General features: G+C 42.3%; 1 protein-coding gene across 43 annotated transcripts in view; it reads left to right on the forward strand.

Annotated features, from left to right (window-relative positions):
* LOC121554718 (receptor-type tyrosine-protein phosphatase delta-like) overlaps positions 1 to 20,297 on the forward strand; it is a 597,272-nt gene that overhangs the window by 495,343 nt on the left and 81,632 nt on the right. For all 43 annotated transcript variants that reach the window (XM_045211917.1, XM_045211930.1, XM_041868419.2 and 40 more), the window contains one exon: positions 18,925 to 19,113. In XM_045211917.1, coding sequence (XP_045067852.1) covers positions 18,925 to 19,113 — 189 coding nt within the window. The remainder of the gene's footprint in view (positions 1 to 18,924; positions 19,114 to 20,297) is intronic.

Below are 20,297 nucleotides of genomic sequence, written 5' to 3' on the forward strand. Positions count from 1 at the left end.
CGGGTCATGTTTCGGAGGACACATGACTCGACCTTCACCTCCTGAGCCAGTTGGGGAGTTGCAGCGATGAGACAAGATCAAAATTGGGGAGGAAAAGGGGGTAAAATACAAAACAAAAAAAGAATGATGGAGGCCACTGTGTTTTCGGGGACCTTCAATGCTGCAGACATTTTTTGCTACCCTTCCCCAGATCTGTGCCTCGACACAATCCTGTCTCAGAGCTTTACAGACAATTCCTTCGACCTCATGGCTTGGTTTTTGCTCTGACATGCACTGTCAACTGTGGGACCTTATATAGACAGGTGTGTGCCATTCCAAATCATGTCCAATCAATTGAATTTACCACAGGTGGACTCCAATCATGTTGTAGAAACATCTCAAGGAGGATCAATGGAAACAGGATGCACCTGAGCTCAATTTTGAGTCTCATAGCAAAGGGTCTGAATACTTATGTAAATAAGGTATTTCTGTTTTTTATTTTTAATACATTTGCACACATTTCTAAAAAAATATATTTGTCATTATGGGGTATTGTGTGTAGATTGATGAGGAATTTTTATGTATTTAATCCATTTTAGAATAAGGCTGATTTAAGTGTCTTTGAATGGGGTAAGGTATTAGGTGCCAGGCACACGGGTTTGTGTCAAGATCTGCAACGTGCTAAGTTTTTCACGTTCAATAGTTTCCCGTGTGTATCAAGAATGGTCCACCACCTAAAGGACATCCAGCCGACTTGACACAACTGTGGGAAGCGTTGGAGTCAATATGGGACAGCATCCCTGTGGAACGCTTTCGACACCTTGTAGAGTCCATGCCCCAATGAATTGAGGCTATTCTGAGGGCAACTCAATATTAGGAAGGTGTCCTTAATGTTTTGTACACTCAGTGTATATCACACAAATACATGATGCTATACACATAAATACACATCAATACACATCAATAAAGTTAAAATGCAGTTCTTCAAAGTAGAACATATAATACATAGCCTAATTGGTTTTAAGCAGGTACAATAACAGACACATTAAAACATGAGGATAATTAAATTAATGAAAGTCCTCATGGCATTAAGCGTGAAATCCTCAAAGGGCATCATCACAGACAGGAAAGCATCTTCATGAAGGAAACAGCAGTACTGCGCTGTTTATGTATTCCTAGCCACAGCTTCTTTATTTACAAATGCTTAATGTGCTCAAAAGGAGAGAATGGAGGTTGATGGACTGTTAAAACCAGAGCTCCCGAGCGTACGCCTCTCGGATGATGAAGAAAAAAATGAAGAGACTCGCATCTCTGCTTTGTGTTTGGCAAATAGCTCAGAGCTTTTTTGAAGTAGCTTTTCGTTTTTCTTTGCACGTCCTCTGAATATTACTAATCATAACAGGAAAAGTGCTGATGGCAGATAAGATGACGAATAAGACATTTTTTCCTCACGCTAAAAAATGAGGTTCCGTTTTCTAAGGAAAATTGATTCATCACTCAGGGTAACAGACAGCAAATGGAAAATGCTAAGTGAAAACCTAAACAGGAGAGAGAGAGAGAGAGAGAGAGAGAGAGAGAGAGAGAGAGAGAGAGAGAGAGAGAGAGAGAGAGAGAGAGAGAGAGAGAGAGAGAGACAGAGAGAGAGAGACAGAGAGAGAGAGACAGAGAGAGAGAGAGAGAGAGAGAGAGAGAGAGGCAAACAGAAAGCGGTATAGGGAGGCAGCGACTACCTATTTTACCTCTATAAACTTCTCTCTTTTCAGCTTTCCCTCCCTCCCGCCCCCCTCCATGCTCCCTCTAGGTGATCTCCACCACTCAAAGGTAGTACATCTGTCTGAGCTGATGTCCAGTCTGCAAAGCTGGGCGAGCATTTGAGTGAAAACAGAGCTTTGTGCCTGCCTGGCCAGGCCTGTGGAGAGATGTAAACCATATGCAATGGCCATCTCAGTCACCAGATCTCAACCCAATTGAACACTTATGGGAGATTCTGGAGCGTGCCTGAGACAGCGTTTTCCACCACCATCAACAAAACACCAAATGATGGAATTTCTTGTGGAAGAATGGTGTCGCATTCCTCCAATACAGTTCCAGACCCTTGTAGAATCTATGCCAAGGTGCATTTAAGCTGTTCTGGCTCATCGTGGCCCAATGCCCTATTAAGACACTGTACGTTGGTGTTTCCTTTATTTTGGCAGTTACCTGTACATCTCTGTTGCACTTAGGTCAGCTGATGTAATCTAGCAGCTAGACATCAATGGCCATGACAGATTGGTGACTGGGGCTACAGGGACTGCAGGCATGGAGGAACAGTGTGTGGGGTCAGTTTAGAGGGGCTGGCCTACAGAAACCCACCACTTCCCTATCTGTCATTCTGCAATGGAAGGGATTTTTGGCTTGGCAGGAGCAGTGTTCAGTTCGGTACAGTGAGATTTCTGCGAGAGGCCATTTGTCCTCGTGATGAACCCCTCATATTAAAAGAGCAGTCATTTCTCCTGGTAGACAACACCTAGCGTTTTGCGTACATTTATGTGGGAAAAAACGTTTTCAAAACATAAAATCAAAATCAAATCAATTTTTATTTGTCACATGCGCCGAATACATCAGGTGTACACTTTACCGTGAAATGCTTACTTACGAGCCCCTTCCCAACAATGCGGAGTTAAAAAGTACGAAAATATTAGAACAATTAAAAAGGAAATAGTAACACAATAATAAAAGAACAATAACGAAGCTATATACAAGGAGTACAGGTACGGAGTCAATTTGCAAGGGTACGAGGTAGTTGAGGTAATTGAGGAATAATGTACATAATGTAGGTAGGAGTAAAAGTGACTAGGGAATCAGTATAGGTAATAAACAGAGTAGCAGCAGCATATGTGAAGAGTGTGAAAGTGTGTCTATGTGTGAGTGTGTGTTTGTGGTGGCAATATACATGTGCGTATGTGTTTTGTGTGTGTGAGCGTATGTAGTGTGTGAGTGTATTTGTATGTGTGTTTTGGAGTGTCAGTGTAGTAGTATGTGTGAGTGTGTGGGTAGAGCCCAGTGAGTGCGCATAGAGCCAGTGCAAGAATGTCAGTGCAAAAAACCAAAGGGGATCAATGCAAATAGTCCGGGTAGCCATTTGGTTAAGTGTTCAGCAGTCTTATGGCTTGGGGGTAGAAGCTGTTCAGAGTTTCTGGATGGCCGTATGCACTACCCTCTGTAGCTCCTTGCGGTCAGATGCCAAGCAGTTGCCATACCAAGCATTGATGCAGCCAGTCAAGATGCTTTCAGTGGTGCAGCTGTATAACTTTTTGAGGATCTAAGGGCCCATACCATTTATGTGAGCCATGACCAGCCTTTCAAAGCGTTTCATGACTACAGATGTGAGTGCTACAGGGCGATAGTCATTCAAGCAGGTTACCTTGAGGTTCTTGGGCACTGGGACTATTGTGGTCTGCTTGAAACATGTAGGTATTACATACTGGGTCAGGGAGAGGTTGAAAATGTCAGGGAAGACACTCGCCAGCTGGTCAGCACATGCTCTGAGTACGCATCCTGGTAATCCATCTGGCCCTGCGGCCTTGTGAATGTTAACCTGTTTAAAAGGTATTTTTCACATCGGCTATTGAGAGCGCTATCACATAGTCGTCCGGAATGGCTGGTGCTCTCATGCATGGTTCAGTGTTGCTTGCCTCGAAGCAAGCATAAAGGTATTTAGGTAGTCTGGTAGGTTGGTGTCACTGGACAGCTCGCGGCTAGGTTTCTCTTTGTAATCCATAATAGTGTGCAAGCCCTGCCAGTAAAAGAGGCTCAATGTTATTGTTAGCTAATCGGTTTTAAACCTCCTCTCTATACATAGACTCCTGGACTTTTAAATGCAAGTTTTTCAGTGTCATCCTGAATGAAGAATGACTGGGAGTGTTCGTCTGTGGGTGAGCTTTTGGAAAATAGAAAATAAAGCAGCCAATGATTAATTGATTGACTCTGAAACAGAGTCCCCATAATCTTATGCATTAGCCAAGTGCATTTTAATAGCAAATAAGAAGCATTCAATGAATTATAGAATCTCAAAGGGGATTTATACAGGAAACAATCAGTGGAGAGAGCGAGCGGGGAGAGGATGCTATTTCTCACTGAGACAGAATGGCAGAGACCTGAGGTTAGAGAGCTTTCTTCTCCCCCCACCCTCTAACCTTTCTCTCTCTTCCCCACTCTCTCCGTCTCTTCCTCTCTCTCTGTCTCACTTTCCCCCTCTCTCTCTCTCCCTCCCTCCCTCCCTCCCTCCCTCCCTCCCTCCCTCCCTCCTCCCTCCCTCCCTCCCTCCCTCACTCTCACTGCTAAAGAACTTCCCATGCATATTTGTAATGGGATACCTAGCCTCTTGTCAGAGCTGATACATTACGTTAATGAACAGACCGGACACAATTTCACAACTCATCATATTCAACCCCACAGGCGATGGAGGAGAAGTTGAAAATGCCTCATTTTCACAATCAGTCCCAGTGATTTTCACAAATTAACTTTGTGGTCTGTAAATTAACTGTATAATTTTTAAGAGGAACATTTGTTGTGCAGGGTACAGTTAATGCTCTTCTCTGTTTGGGAGGCATGGGCTCCCGAGTGGCGCACCGGTCTAAGGCACTGCATCTCAGTGCTTGAGGCGTCACTACAGACCCCCTGGTTCGATTCCACGCTGTATCACAACCGGCCGTGATTTGGAAGTCCCATAGGGCGGCGCACAATTGGCCCAGCCTCATCCGGGTTTGGCCGGTGTAGGCTGTCATTGTAAATAAGAATTTGTTCTTAACTGACTTGCCTGGTTAAAAATAAAAAATACCACAGTCCCTTACTACTGTACTTGGAAATAGGCAAAGTAATCATTTTTAATCCTACTGTACAATTGGTTTATTTGCCTTTACTGTCTGCTTGTAGGACCTTGAATACACTCACCACTGACAACTATAACACCCGTAACTCAGTTACATACTGCATACATAGTATCAGTGCTTCCCAAACCTTACTGTATAGGGCCCCAATGTCTGCTAATTTGTCTAGACGCTGTCCATTATTCAAAGCATGGCACGATAACACGACTATCAACACCAGCTGTACTTGGCTCACTGTACCAAATACCTGATACTGTTTACCCAGGGTCACCCAAACCCAGTTGTTTACACAGCCGAGTTAACTGGGCCAGGGGCTTTCATGGCAAAGTTGAACTATTCATTTGCTTTCTAATCCCCAAGGGATTAGGGAGCACCTGCATGTCAATTGTTGGGAAGATTTTATTTAACCCACCCCCCCTTTATTATTTGCTTTAAAGCCACTAGCATGCTGTGCCTCGTTTATTAAGTGCTGGTTATGAGGATTGCGTCTGCCATGATTGTATTGGTACTTTGACGGTTATCTAATGCCTTTTGATGCAAGGAAGCTTATTGGGGGATGTAGCTAGTCATGATGTCGAGAGAAGCATATAATCTGATATTGTATAGGATGGATTTAAATTCCTACATTTAATGCCCTATTAAGATGAATAGGATGCTGCAAAACACCCATATAATGCTCATTCAGTAACCTGATCTATCTGACTTATCTTGAAGTAAACATCAAATACTATTTTGTGAACTTGTATTGTACTGTATTTGGTGTGTGCTGTCTTGGATTATATGTAGTGCTCAATCCCAACCTTGAGAACCTTGCATTCGGTGGCAGTTCTGACTTGTGTTGCTCTGCATGGTTTGCTACAACAGCCCCTCCATGAGATACTTGACTCCATTGATGGTCAAAGGTCATCACTTTCACTTGCATCTTAAGTATTCAAAGTATTCTGTCCAAGGTGACATTGAGATGTGGATAAAATGACAAGGAATCCAACAGAATCCCATAATAGGGGGGGATCAAGTTCCAGTATGATGGCCATACATGTTATTAAAATGTTCTCAGTCACTGAGTCTTAAACAAGTGTGTGGACAGCAGTGTGTATTGAAGGTGTAAACTACCGGTCAAAAGTTTTAGAACACCTACTCATTCGAGGCTTTTTCTTTATTTTTACTATTTCTCTACAATAGTGAAGACATCAAAACTATGAAATAACACATATGGAATCATGTAGTAACCAAAAAAGTGTTAAACAAATCAAAATATATGTTATATTTGAGATTCTTTAAATAGCCACCATTTGCCTTGATGAGAGCTTTGCACAATCTTGGCATTCTCTCAACCAGCTTCACCTGGAATGCTTTTCCAACAGTCTTGAAGGAGTTCCCACATATGCTTAGCAGTTGTTGGCTGCTTTTCCTTCACTCTGTGGTCCGACTCATGCCAAACCATCTCAATTTGGTTGAGGTCGGGGGAATGTGGAGGCCAGGTCATCTGATGCAGCACTCCATCACTCTCCTTCTTGGTAAAATAGCCCTTACACAGCCTGGAGGTGTGTTGGGTCATTGTCCTGTTGAAAAGCAAATGATAGTCCCACTAAGCCCAAAGCAGATTGGATGGCGTAACGCTGCAGAAGGCTGTGGTAGCCATGCTGGTTAAGTGTGCCTTGAATTCTAAATAAATCACAGACAGTGTCACCAGCAAAGCACCCCCACTCCATAACACCTCCTCTTCCATGCTTTACGGTGGGAAATACACATGTGGAGATCATCCGTTCACCCACACCGCGTCTCACAAAGACACGGCTGTTTTAACCAAAAATCTCAAATTTGGACTCCAGACCAAAGGACAAATTTCCACCGATCTAATGTCCATTGCTCGTGTTTCTTGGTCCAAGCAAGTCTGTTCTTCTTATGGGTGTCCTTTACTAGTGGTTTCTTTGCAGCAATTCAACCATTAAGGCCAGATTCACACAGTCTCCTCTGAACAGTTGATGTTGAGATGTGTCTGTTACTTGAACTCTGTGAAGCATTTATTTGGGCTGCAACTCTAATGGTAACTCTAATGAACTTATTCTCTGCAGCAGAGGGCACTCTGGGTCTTCCATTCCTATGGCGTCCTCATGAGAGCCAGTTTCATCATAGCGCTTGATGTTTTTTGCGACTGCACTGGGAGAAACTTTCAAAGTTCTTGACATTTTCCAGATTGACTGACCTTCATGTCTTAAAGTAATGATGGACTGTCGTTTCTCTTTGCTTATTTGAGCTGTTCTTGCCATAATATCATCAAGGCAAAGGGTAGCTATTTGAAGAATCTCAAAATATAAAATGTATTTTGATTTGTTTAACACTTTTTTGGTTACTACATGATTTCCATATGTGTTATTTCATAGTTTTGATGTCTTCACTATTATTCTACAATGTAGTAGTAGTACAAAATAAAGAAAAACCCTTGAATGAGTAGGTGTTCTAAAACTTTTGACCGGTAGTGTATGTTGTGATTGAGTAGCTTGCACTGATGTGCTATAAGTAAAGACAAGTCGATTGACATATCAGTATTGCAAAACTCCTAGTGGCCAATAACAATTTATGCCCAAGAACTAGCCTAATCTATATTTTACACACACACACAACCATTATCCTATTCCACACCTTTAATTGGTTGTGATGCGTTAAAAGTGTTACAATTCCTGCTTTACAGGAACTATTATCTGTTTAACACAAATAAACACAAAAATGTGAACATATATTTTGGGTGTCACAAAAGCATCATTTAGGTTATAGCTTTCCTGTTCTAGACAGTGCCAGAGACAGAAGGCCTTGAAACCAAGATGTCAGCAGTGTGAAATTGTTATGACTGTTTTATATTGTGTCAATCCTAAACCCTTTATTAATTCTCTGCTTCCCCCACGTGTTCTGCTTGAAACATGAATAGTAAATTAATTTAGAAATTAATTAATTTCATTATAGGATGGATATAAATTGCATTAAAGCAGATTTCCTTTGGCCAAAATAACCCGGGAAGGGTACGTTTATGAGGAAAATCTGGTTTCCGAGACCTCTCTTAGCCTGTCACTCTATTTCCTGTTTCAAATAAGCTAATTAAATCACAGTCAAACATGGACACACTATTTTCATGCAACTTCAATACAAAGTGATTTTTGCTAACCCTGACCCTTTTCCTAACCTTAATCTCAGTTTCCTAACCTGTTACGTTAATTCTCCTAACCTGCTACGAAAAAGTCACTTCAGTATCGAAGTGGGGTGAGAAGATGTCACGATCGTCATACGAAGCAGACCAAGGCGCAGCGTGATACGAGTACATCTCTTTAATAGTACTTTAAACAATACACAAAACAACAAAACGATACGTGAAGTCCTCGGTTATACAATACAAACCAACACGGTTCCCACGAATAACAAGTGCACAAAAGGCTGCCTAAGTATGGTTCCCAATCAGAGACAACAAGCAACAGCTGATTCTCGTTGCCTCTGATTGAGAACCACCCCGGCCAACATAGAAACACATAGCCTAGAACAGAACATAGAAAACGAAACATAGACACTACACAAAGAAACTAACACCCTGGCTCAACATACACGAGTCCCCAGAGCCAGGGCGTGACAGAAGAGTGTTTCCTCAGTCAAACATCTGTGCATACTTGTCAAACGGCACCAGATAAATCAGGAGTATGAGCAAGAGAGTGATATCGCAATGCAATTTCACCTCTGTAGAGGGATATAGATTAAATAATGGAGAAATACAGCTCTATTCTGTCTATAAAAAGGCTCTCTTTGAGGTGGAACTGTCACATTTTGGAATATTCCAAACCAGCTGTACATTGCTGATAAAGAAAAGGTGGGTAGATTTAGAGGCCTGTTGTCGTTGATATGCTCGGCTGTAAAAGATCACCTTTTTACCGTGGTGAGAACTGCACCTTGTAAGTAGAGTGGGGGGGAAACAACAACGGGAGCGTGAAAGATGTAGGGGAAAACAGAGAATGAGAGATAGAGAGACCGAGAGAAAAGGAGAGCAAATGGCGTCATACGATTAGCACAAAGAGGAATTTGTTAATCAAGAACTCTTATATTTGGTCGAGTAATTTAGTTTGAGAGAAAACAAAAGCATAATTAACAGTTCCGCCTCGAATGCCAAAGACAACATAATTGAATACATCAGTTGAGCTGGTGCAGAGAGAGGAACATTTTGTTGAAGAGGATTCAGGTTTGCCATTTAGCGGATGTACTAACACGTTTGTATTGAACTTTATGGTAAATGTAAACAGTTTGTCAAAGTAGAGCGAATTATGCCGTCATTGTACAAGAAGCGGTCCTATTCAATTCCACACAACATTGTTTATTTTTCTTTAAATGTTTGTCTCATCCAAAGAGCACCTTTAGGTAACATACTGTAGTCCATTGCCAAACAAAATAAACACTGTTCTTCCATCACAAAATAATACAAAATCCTAGTCATGCTATGCTGCTACGTAACCCTCTGGGTCACATGCCGTATTGAAACAGAGGGGCTGGAACAGATTAACTCTATAATGTTAGTGTTGCACGGTCCGTCCTCTTTGTCAAAAGGAATTTACCCACACGTCCCACACTGTTGAACATCTGCCAGTGTCCTGGGATTTTGGTCAAGTCCTGAGTGCGTCATGGCGCCAGTCATCCTTAGATCGCCTTTTCTGGCAGATTGTTTCGGCCTGCAGATTTCACTCCCTTCATCTATGTCCTGAGAGATGATTTGTTACATGATTTATCCCATGCTCCGGCACCATTTTTCATACGCCAAGACCATTTCCATTTAATCCTCTCCCGAGGTCACTGCACTCTGTCTTTCATTCTCTCGTTCCCTCTCTCTCTTTTCTTTTATTTTCTTTTGCCTGCACTTGTAGGTCACTATTGTTCAAGTCCATAAAGCAACCAATACTTAATTAGAACCCATTTACAATGAATGCCTAATCAGCAAGCCAGGCCCAACTCGATGATTGTCATTGGAGGAGTGTTACAGAAGCAAAAGAGACAGTTAGTTAACATTACTAACCTGGGGATATTCTTCATTTTCCAGGCTGTTGCTTTATTTATTTTGCACTTTGATAGTAGATACATTTCTAATCAGTGTGCCTTAACTGCACATTACACACTATACTGCGAGAAGAAAAGGCTGTGGTTGACGCAAATAGTTTACTGTCACATTTAAAAGGAAATGGGAAATGTTTTGTGGCCTTTTTGTGCTGGCTGAAAAACCTTATCTCGGGAAGACCGAGAAGACTAAGAGTGCATCCTAAGCTGGGCATGCTGTACAACAAAGCTAAAAGGAGTGAGAAATATCAAACAGATGGGTGTCATACTTGAAGGGTTCCCCCACCGACATTCCAGCATTCCAATAATCCGCGATTTTCAGGCGAGAGGGATTCCCAAACAACAATGCATCTCAGCACACTCTTTCTCCTGCGTGGCGTCACAGCAACTGACCTGTGACTGCCCCTTAAGTAGATTGTATCCGCTCAAAAATGTCCAACAAATATATCTTATTATGGCCTGCAGGGATTTTCCCAGAAGAATAACCTCAAGCCCGGGGTGAAAAGTTTAGTTCCGCCTGGCGGAAAAAAGGCCTGACTGGATCCAATCCCTGTGTGGCAGGCACGGAATTAAAGCCGTCTTTATGGATTCATTTTTTGGGGAGAGTCCACCGCACCGCAGCAATGGCTTATTTCCTTCCCTCAAATCCCTTTGTACTTGTTAGGTAAATTTGGAGTTGAATGCAGTGTGATTTATAGAAACCAATACCCTGCCATCGCTGTATTAGAAGTGTTGACTGACAGATTTACAAAATATTCCACAACCCAATATTCTAGTCAGGATCATGTGAGGGTGACAAAGAATGCCACACTGGAAGTGCACACTTCCTGACTTCCTCTCCCCAGGTCAGGTGTTTGGAGTGTCAACAGGAAGCTGTCCGTCAAAGAAGTGGTTTCTAATCGTTCTGTAATTCTTCTGTCAACGTTGAGCAAATATAAAGTGGCAGAACTAGACATCCAGCCCCTTGGTTCAGCTGCACTGTCACCTCGCTGTGCTAATGAAACGCTTCCCATCGAGATTAGGCCCTCAACGTTCTGTAAACAGGGTTCCCCCTCATCCCTCCCTCTATACAGCATTACACAAACTGGGCTAAGTTGGTCGGGTAAACAGTAACTAATCACATCCCAAATGTTAGCCTGGTCTGTCGAGACACAATTAGACAGATTTAATTAGCGGTCCTCCCAAGGAGAATATTACTTATGTTGGTCTGTTGTAATTACATGACTGTGCAAAGGGTTGTCGTGCCTGGGCGTTTTCTGAGCGTTCTTTGGGGTTAGGAGAGAATGGTTTGGTGGTGGCAGTTGAGACATTTACAGGGCTGGTTAGTGTTGCCAAATGAGTGATTTTTTAATATAGTTGTATGGCTACCCTTATCATCGTGGATAAGCATGTTGTTAGGGAGACACTGCGGAGACATAAGAGTGAACGATAGACATAATTTGCTAATAGCCTGAGCTTATGTCCGATGACCTCATGTCTTCTGTGAAAATATGCTCACTGAGGTACTATTTGAGCCAATGTATTTTTTTCCTACCCTCGCATACTTGGCACCAGGTTCCTATAGCGCCTGATGGCCTGACTGGTTAATGTGTGCAAATTGTCATTGGGAGTCCTTTTATATCAAGCACCAGTGCTCAGCAGTTCTTTAGAAGGTGACTTCAGCATTACTCCCCTCCATCTCATTTAGTGTGTAGATCCATTGTTGGATACAGTATGGTCTTGAGCAAAGTTATAAAACTGCCCTTGTCTTAAACTGTCCTTGAGCTTTCCATTTTTTATCTTCCAGTGAGGTGAAAAAGAAACCGCACAGAGGCGTCTTTATGCTGCATTTCACGTTTTACTTCAGTCCACAGAATGGTGATGTCATGCATGCTGAACTCAGACACACAGAGAACCCACTCACAGACATTAGCACATACAAGTGTAAAGGACATCATGCTGCTTGCTTAGCGAGTACCAATTCCTCCCGATTCAGCCCATACCTGGCGCGAACTCGGGACCTCTGCCTTGCTAGCACACGTGACCACCCTCCTGAAGCGTCTTACCAGTCGGCGCCACGCAAAAAGCTACAGTGCCTTGCAAAAGTATTCATCCCCCTTGCCGTTTTTCCTATTATGTTGCATTACAACCTGTAATTTAAATTGATTTTTATTTGGATTTCATGTAATGGACATACACAAAATAGTCCAAATTGGTGAAGTGAAATTAAAATAATAACTTGTTTCAAAAAATTCTACAAAATAAATAATGGAAAAGTGGTGTGTGCATATGTATTCACCCCCTTTGCTATAATCCCCTAAATAAGATATGGTGTAACCAATTACCTTCAGAAGTCACATAATTATTTAAATAAAGTCCACCTGTGTGCAATCTAAGTGTCACATGATCTGTCACATGATCTCAGTATATATATGTAAGGCAACAAAATAGGAAAAATGCCAAGGGGGGTGAATACTTTCGCAAGCCAATGTAGCTATTTGCTGGCGGAAATGGGGACACTTCAGGCCTAGTAGTACGTTTCACACATCCCCATGTGCTACACAAGCACGCAGACACGCTTAACCACAGAAGCGCACACACACACAAACACACACACAAATGTAAACTTTTTTCCAATTCTCTCACAGGAAACAGCCAATAGTTCCCTGAGTGGTAATTATGTATTTTTATTTTATTTTTTTGAGGGGGTAGATCAGCTTGTAACTTGGTAATGAATTAGCCCGGGTTGATAATTTATGTAACCGCAAGTCGAAAACCCAAGCCCTGACTATTAGCGGAACTGCAAACATAGCACAAGGTCAAATTGCTAGCCGCAGCTCCGGACAATTTGAGTTGTTAAGCACACCAGAAATAGAGAGAAGGTGTTTAAGTTCCTCCTTTATTTCTTAGCGCTATGCTAATTTATTCTGTGAGGTAAAAAAATGTACTGGGAGTGGCAGAGGAAGGCAAAAAGGGACTGTGGGAAGACAAAGGGGGCCTTTTTGATATTTTTAGATCACCTAGGGTAGTTTTAGAGTTATGGTCGGGCAGTGTCTGCAGATACCTCACAGCTGATGTCATGACTTCTTATCTGTTCCGGAGGAGCACGACTGCACAAAAGGACTGTAAATCATATTGTGAGGTCCGCAGGAATGTGTTCAAAAGGCCAGAAAACGTTTTCTTACCAGATCATTGATTTCAGACCGACCAATCCAGCGATCTCAGCTGCCCATATGTTATTGGAGTTGAACCGTTAACACCCCAAAGGGAAACGACAGGGATGCCAAGGCATCCTTGAACATGACCTAACTTGAAATTGTGGAACATGTAGTGGATACTGTAACATTGTAGTCTACAAGACAGCGTCATAAACTATATTGAAAGAACAATTCTTTGACATAATTTAGAGCTCTCAAACTCAGTTGATATGGTATCAAATAATAGAATTCTGACAAAGACATTACAGTGGATATATTTTAACATGTAGACTATGGAGCAGAATTTAAGGCTATTGCTTTGCCCAGCACGAGAGCAATTTTGATTGCTCAGAGAAAGGCAAAATTATGATCTCCTGAGCACCTTTTTGTCCCTTCTATGACATTGTTTTTTTTAAGGCTGCACGGATTGTCACATTCCATTATGATATTCAACATGCATCCATGTTCCGAGGCACGTTCCTGGCTTTTGATTCGCTTTAGAAATCAACTGATTTTCCGTTCGACCTTGCAACGGGTTGTGGGAGGCTCGGGGGAGGGAACTACCTCGCACAATTAATTCCTCTCCTCCTCCTCCTCCTCTCTCTCCTTTCAAACGAAACACCTCTGCAAACCCATTCTCTTTCATTAGGCTATTTCTTTAATGGCACTTTAACACAGAGGTTCTTTTTTCCTGTCTTCTTTTTACTTGGAATCTAAAACCGTTTCATGTTTTTTTTATGCAGTGTGGGCAACGGCTGTAACCAGTAGATTTATTGTCACATTTGATGTATTAATCCGCAAAGCTTTTAAGGCATTCTTCTTGGCCAGCATTATTATCTGTATGCCCCTAAGTCATGAGAGGAGGCATTTTTCTAAATAGTTTTTAAGTATTACATATTTGTGAGAGAAATGTTAATGTTAGGCTCTCTAAATAGGTTATTTTTCTCATAACTTTTTCTCATAATTATTGTTAACAACCGAAAGTAAGTCATTTGACTCACCGGCTTAGTATAACCAGACTCCTGATAATTTCATTGCCCAGATTTTAGACTATCAGTATTGCATTTGATAGGCCTGCATGAGTATCCAACATTTACATTTTCAAGCCTTATCTGATACCAAATCCCTGCCTTTAGCTATGGTTAATTACCATAGAGAGCATGTTTTGTGGTGACTTATTTTTGAATAATAGCCACCATACTATATAGACTCCATACTAAACAAAAGTGGAAGTTTTGTATTTCCTCTTAGCACAAGCTGTGGCTCTTTCTCGTGTCCTTCTCCCTCTCTCTGTCACTACTTGCCTGAGTTACTACTCTCCATTTGTTTGTGGCGTGATTGATTGTAACTCAAGATGTTAATAGAGTGCACATAGCCTGTAGTGTCGCCCCAACAGGTAGCTCAATACGCCGCAATGTAGCTAAAATTAGTAGCGCGCTAAACTGTGGTATCTATCGATAAATGAGCAACACATTCAAGGTTGTGTGAGAGTGAGGCTCTTAGTGTAGGACGAGGAAACATAACGGCAGCAAACTTTTAATAGGACCAACCCCCAGTGCATACCTAATTTCCTTAATGGCCAATGATCAAGAAGAAGATACTTAGGATACTTACCTCATACGTAACACCTTGGATTGAGGACTTATGCTAAACTGTGTGTTTGTGACATGTATTGCTAATGACACTTTAAATAGTGTTGTCATAAGATTCCTTATCCTTTTCCTTAATTGCAATTACTCTAAATCACAAAGAATTGACAATTAGTTTCAGCCACCCCAAAGACACTCCAAGATGACAGTCAAACCTACGTGAATATAAGTAGAATGTAATTATTTATTTTTATTTTTTTTATTTCACCTTTATTTAACCAGGTAAGCCAGTTGAGAACAGGTTCTCATTTACAACTGCGACCTGGCCAAGATAAAGCAAAGTAGTGCAATAAAAACAACACAGAGTTACATATGGGGTAAAGAAAAAAAACATAAAGTCAGAAAATACAACAGAAAATATATATACAGTGTGTGCAAATGTAGCAAGTTATGGAGGTAAGGCAATAAATGGGCTATAGTGCAGAATAATTACAATAGTATTAACACTGGAATGCTAGATGTGCAAGAGATTATGTGCAAATAGAGATACTGGGGTGCAAAAGAGCAAATTAAATAACAATATAGGGATGAGGTAGTTGGGTGGGCTAATTTCAGATGGGCTGTGTACAGGTGCAGTGATCGGTAAGGTGCTCTGACAACTGATGCTTAAAGTTATTGGGGGAGATAAGAGTCTCCAGCTTCAGAGATTTTTGCAATTCGTTCCAGTCATTGGCAGCAGAGAACTGGAAGGAATGGCGGCCAAAGGAGGTGTTGGCTTTGGGAATGACCAGTGAGATATACCTGCTGGAGCGCAGACTACGGGTGGGTGCTGCTATGGTGACCAATGAGCTAAGATAGGGCGGGGATTTGCCTAGCAGTGATTTATAGATGGCCTGGAGCCAGTGGGTTTGACGACGAACATGTAGTGAGGACCAGCCAACAAGAGCGTACAGGTCACAGTGGTGGGTAGTGTATGGGGCTTTGGAGACAAAACGGATGGCACTGTGATAGACTACATCCAATTTGCTGAGTAGAGTGTTGGAGGCTATTTTGTAAATGACATCGCCGAAGTCAAGGATCGGTAGGATAGTCAGTTTTACGAGGGCATGTTTGGCAGCATGAGTGAAGGAGGCTTTGTTGCGAAATAGGAAGCCGATTCTAGATTTAACTTTGGATTGGAGATTCTTTATGTGAGTCTGGAAGTTGAGTTTACAGTCTAACCAGACACCTAGATATTTGTAGTTGTCCACATACTCTAGGTCAGACCCGTCGAGAGTGGTGATTCTAGTCGGGTGGGCGGGTGCTAGCAGCGTTCGATTGAAAAGCATGCATTTAGTTTTACTAGTGTTTAAGAGCAGTTGAAGGCTACTGAAGGATTGTTGTATGGCATTGAAGCTCGTTTGGAGGTTTGTTAACACAGTGTCCAATGAAGGGCCAGATGTATACAAAATGGTGTCGTCTGCGTAGAGGTGGATCTGAGAGTCACCAGCAGCAAGAGCGACATCATTGATATACACGGAGAAAAGTGTCGGCCCAAGAATTGAACCCTGTGGCACCCCCATAGAGACTGCCATAGGTCCAGACAACAGGCCCTCCGATTTGACACACTGAACTCTATCTGAGAAGTAGTTGGTGAACCAGGCGAGGCAGTCATTTGAGAAACCAAGGCTATTTAGTCTGCCAATAAGAATGCGGTGGTTGACAGAGTCGAAAGCCTTGGCCAGGTCGATGAAGACGGCTGCACAGTACTGTCTATTATCAATCGCGGTTATAATATCGTTTAGGACCTTGAGCGTGGCTGAAGTGCACCCGTGACCAGCTCGGAAACCGGATTGCATAGCGGAGAAGGTACGGTGGTATTCGAAATGGTCGATGATCTGTTTGTTAACTTGGCTTTCGAATACTTTCGAAAGGCAGGGCAGGATGGATATAGGTCTGTAGCAGTTTGGATCTAGAGTGTCACCCCCTTTGAAGAGGGGGGATGACCGCGGCAGCTTTCCAATCTCTGGGGATCTCAGACGTTATGAAAGAGAGGTTGAACAGACTAGTAATAGGGGTTGCGACAATTTCGGCGGCTAGTTTTAGGAAGAAAGGGTCCAGATTGTCTAGCCCAGCTGATTTGTAGGGGTCCAGATTTTGCAGCGCTTTCAAAACATCAACTGTCTGAATTTGTGTGAAGGAGAAGCGGGGGGGGCATGGGCAAGTTGCAGCAGAGGGTGCAGAGTTGGTGGCCGGGTTAGTGGTAGCCAGATGGAAAGCATGGCCAGCTGTAGCAAAATGCTTGTTGAAATTCTCGATTATTGTAGATTTATCGGTGGTGATAGTGTTTCCTAGCCTCAGTGCAGTGGGCAGCTGGGAGGAAGTGCTCTTATTCTCCATGGACTTTACAGTGTCCCAAAACTTTTTGGAGTTAGTGCTACAGGATGCAAATTTCTGTTTGAAAAAGTTAGCCTTTGCTTTCCTGACTGCTTGTGTATATTGGTTCCTAACTTCCCTGAAAAGTTGCATATCGCGGGGGCTATTTGATGCTAATGCTGTACGCCACAGGATGTTTTTGTGCTGGTCAAGGGCAGTCAAGTCTGAGGAGAACCAGGGGCTATATCGGTTCTTAGTTCTGTATTTTTTGAATGGGGCATGTTTATTTAAGATTGAGAGGAAATTACTTTTAAGGAACAACCAGGCATCCTCTACTGACGGAATGAGATCTATATCCATCCAGGATACCTGGGCCAGGTCAATTAGGAAGGCCTCCTCGCTAAAGTGTTTTAGGGAGCGTTTGACAGTGATGAGGGGTGGTCGTTTGACCGCGGACCCGTTACGGACGCAGGCAATTATATATCTGTGCTTATGCCCTCATCAATAGCACCCAATCGTTAAAGTAAACCTTGGTTCAGGTTGGGACACTAACTTAAAGAGGGAAAGCTTAGAAGCTCAAAACGAAGCTCAATTCTTGAAAAGGATTTACCCGCCGAGGTATCCTCTTCTGCCAGATACCCGAAAGCACCGTTGGAAGGCAGCCACGACTATCGTCGGCTGCACAGAGACAGCGGCTGCTCCTCAAAGCTATTTCCAGCCTGAAGTGTGCCTCATGAAACTAATGAAGAGAGCGACTCGAAAAAGGTGGCGTTTGAGAGAAGGGAGGGAAAGACGCTAATTAGGCATATCACAATAGGGAGAGTGAAGCTTTAAGGTGTGCTTCAGCCTCATTGGTATGCCAACCATGTGCCATATTAGCCCTTTAGTGTTAGCTGTTAGCTTAACCAAGGTAATGCAATAGCCATTTTGAATGTGTCCCTGCGTTTTGGACATTAACTCACCGATTGTTGTGCATATTAGCTCTTTAGCATTAGCGGCTAGCTGAACAAGGCTAAAGCAATATCCATTTTGGATGGGATATGTTACCCAGCGCTCTCTGTAAGTCTTCTCTCACTGTGAAAGGAAGTCTGCTTCCTGCTAAGAGCCTCAAGGGCCAGACAAGCTGATGTAGGCCTTTGATTGTCTTTGTTTGGTTAAAATGTTGGTTTTTTTGCACAGGAGCGGGAGCCGCGGTAGTTATCTTGTCTCACATCTCGGAGAACAGCAAGGGGAGCAGCCCCCCTTTCTAATAGCAGCACTTTGTAGTGGAGACAGGGAAGAGACAAGCTTACGCACCCTCCTGTCACACCATCCAATATGCACTTGTACACACGCTTGATACAGTACAAATACTCAAAACACACCCCATTGTCAAGTGTCAACTGTCTAAAAAATCTGTTCTGTTTTGTATCACATTTAGTGAATACAGAGCCTTGCTGAATATTGTGAGACTAGTGGTTATCTAAATGTTCAATCTGCATTTTCATATTATTTTTATTTTCTGTCCATGTCAATATAATAGCCTGGTAAATAAAGGGAAGGTTTCAGCAAAGTATATCTCAGATGGAAGCAGAAAATACTATGATGTCACTGAATAACTGCTTAGAACTTGACAATAGTATGAACCCAATGCACAAATACACATTTCTTTATACCGCTTTACCTTGCGCTCTCTCTCTCTCGCTCTCTCTCACACACACATTCTTGTTGATTCGAATTCTCTACACTCACACACACACTCTCAGTCTACCTCTTACTCTCTTTCTCTCTCCAATTGCTTGTAATTATTTCTGCCATCTTCCTTTGCTCTCTCCTCTCCCACTACTCTCACTTGCACTCAATGAGCTCACAGCTATGGTTTTCTCTTGGTTTTCACAGAGGACCAACTGCCCCCTGGTTTCCCCACCATTGACATGGGCCCCCAGTTGAAAGTGGTAGAGCGAACTCGCACGGCCACCATGCTTTGTGCCGCCAGCGGCAACCCTGACCCAGACATCTCCTGGTTCAAAGATTTCCTGCCCGTCAACACCACCAACAACAATGGACGCATCAAGCAGCTCAGATCAGGTAGGGTGTCACTACCGCCACCGGAACTAAACCGGGAGTACTCTTTTATATTTGTACCCTAATCCCTTCTGTTTCTGTTCTCTCGTTCTCCTCCTCCTTTTCTTCTTTGGCTTTGATTTTGTAGGTAATGGCATTGTTTCTACTGCTTCTTCCTCCTTCTCTACGGTGTGTGTGTATCCTGGTGTGTGTTGTCTGTTCCTCCCACTCCTGCCTCTGGTGTTGTCATGGCTCCGTCGGTTGTCTTTGTGTGTTTTGCCGCTTCAGTCTGACTTCCACATTGCTCACTGCTGTGACTGTTCTTCTGACGAGTGGCTTTTCTTTTGGTTTAGTTTAGTTGATTCCCTTTGACTGCCTCGATGCAGTGTTTGACGGATCCATTCTCTTTCGTTTTTTATCTCTTGTTTTCCCTAACTCGTTGAATATTCAACATTGGGCTTCACTCAGAACTTGCAAAGGAGCACCCATGGTTTTTAGCAATTTTGTTGTTTTTAAAGGCTGCAAGAGAAAATTGCAGAACAGAGTGAATAGGCAGACATTGAGGCTATTTCCTTTTCTAATTCTTTGTTGTTTTTTGTTGTGATTTAACAAAAAATGAGTTCCTATAAGGCAGTGCTGGAAAAAGTACCCAATTGTCATACTTGAGTAAAAGTAAAGATACCTTAATAGAAAATTACTCAAGTAAAAGTGAAGTCACCCAGTACAATACTACTTGAGTAAACGTCTAAAAGTATTTGGTTTTAAATATACTTAAGTATCAAATGTAATTGCTAAAATATACTTAAGTATCAAAGGTAAAAGTACAAATAATAAAAAAAATCCTTATATTAAGCAAACCAGGCGGCGCAGTTTTCTTATTTTTTTAATGTATGGATAGCCAGAGGCACACTCCAACACTCAGACATAATTTACAAACTAAGCATGTGTGTTTAGTGAGTCTGCCAGATCAGAGGCAGTAGGGATGACCAGGGATGTTCTCTTGATAAGTGTGTGAATTGAACCATTTTCTGTCCTGCTAAGCATTCAAAATGTAACGAGTACTTTTGGGTGTCAGGGAAAAAGTATGGAGTAAAAAGTACATTATTTTCTTTAGGAATGTAGTGAAGTAACAGTTGTCAAAAATATAAATAGTAAAGTAAAGTGCAGATACCCCAAAAAACTACTTAAATAGTACTTTACACCACTGC

The sequence above is a fragment of the Coregonus clupeaformis genome, chromosome 39, assembly GCF_020615455.1.
Source record: "Coregonus clupeaformis isolate EN_2021a chromosome 39, ASM2061545v1, whole genome shotgun sequence".
Lineage (NCBI taxonomy): Eukaryota > Metazoa > Chordata > Actinopteri > Salmoniformes > Salmonidae > Coregonus > Coregonus clupeaformis.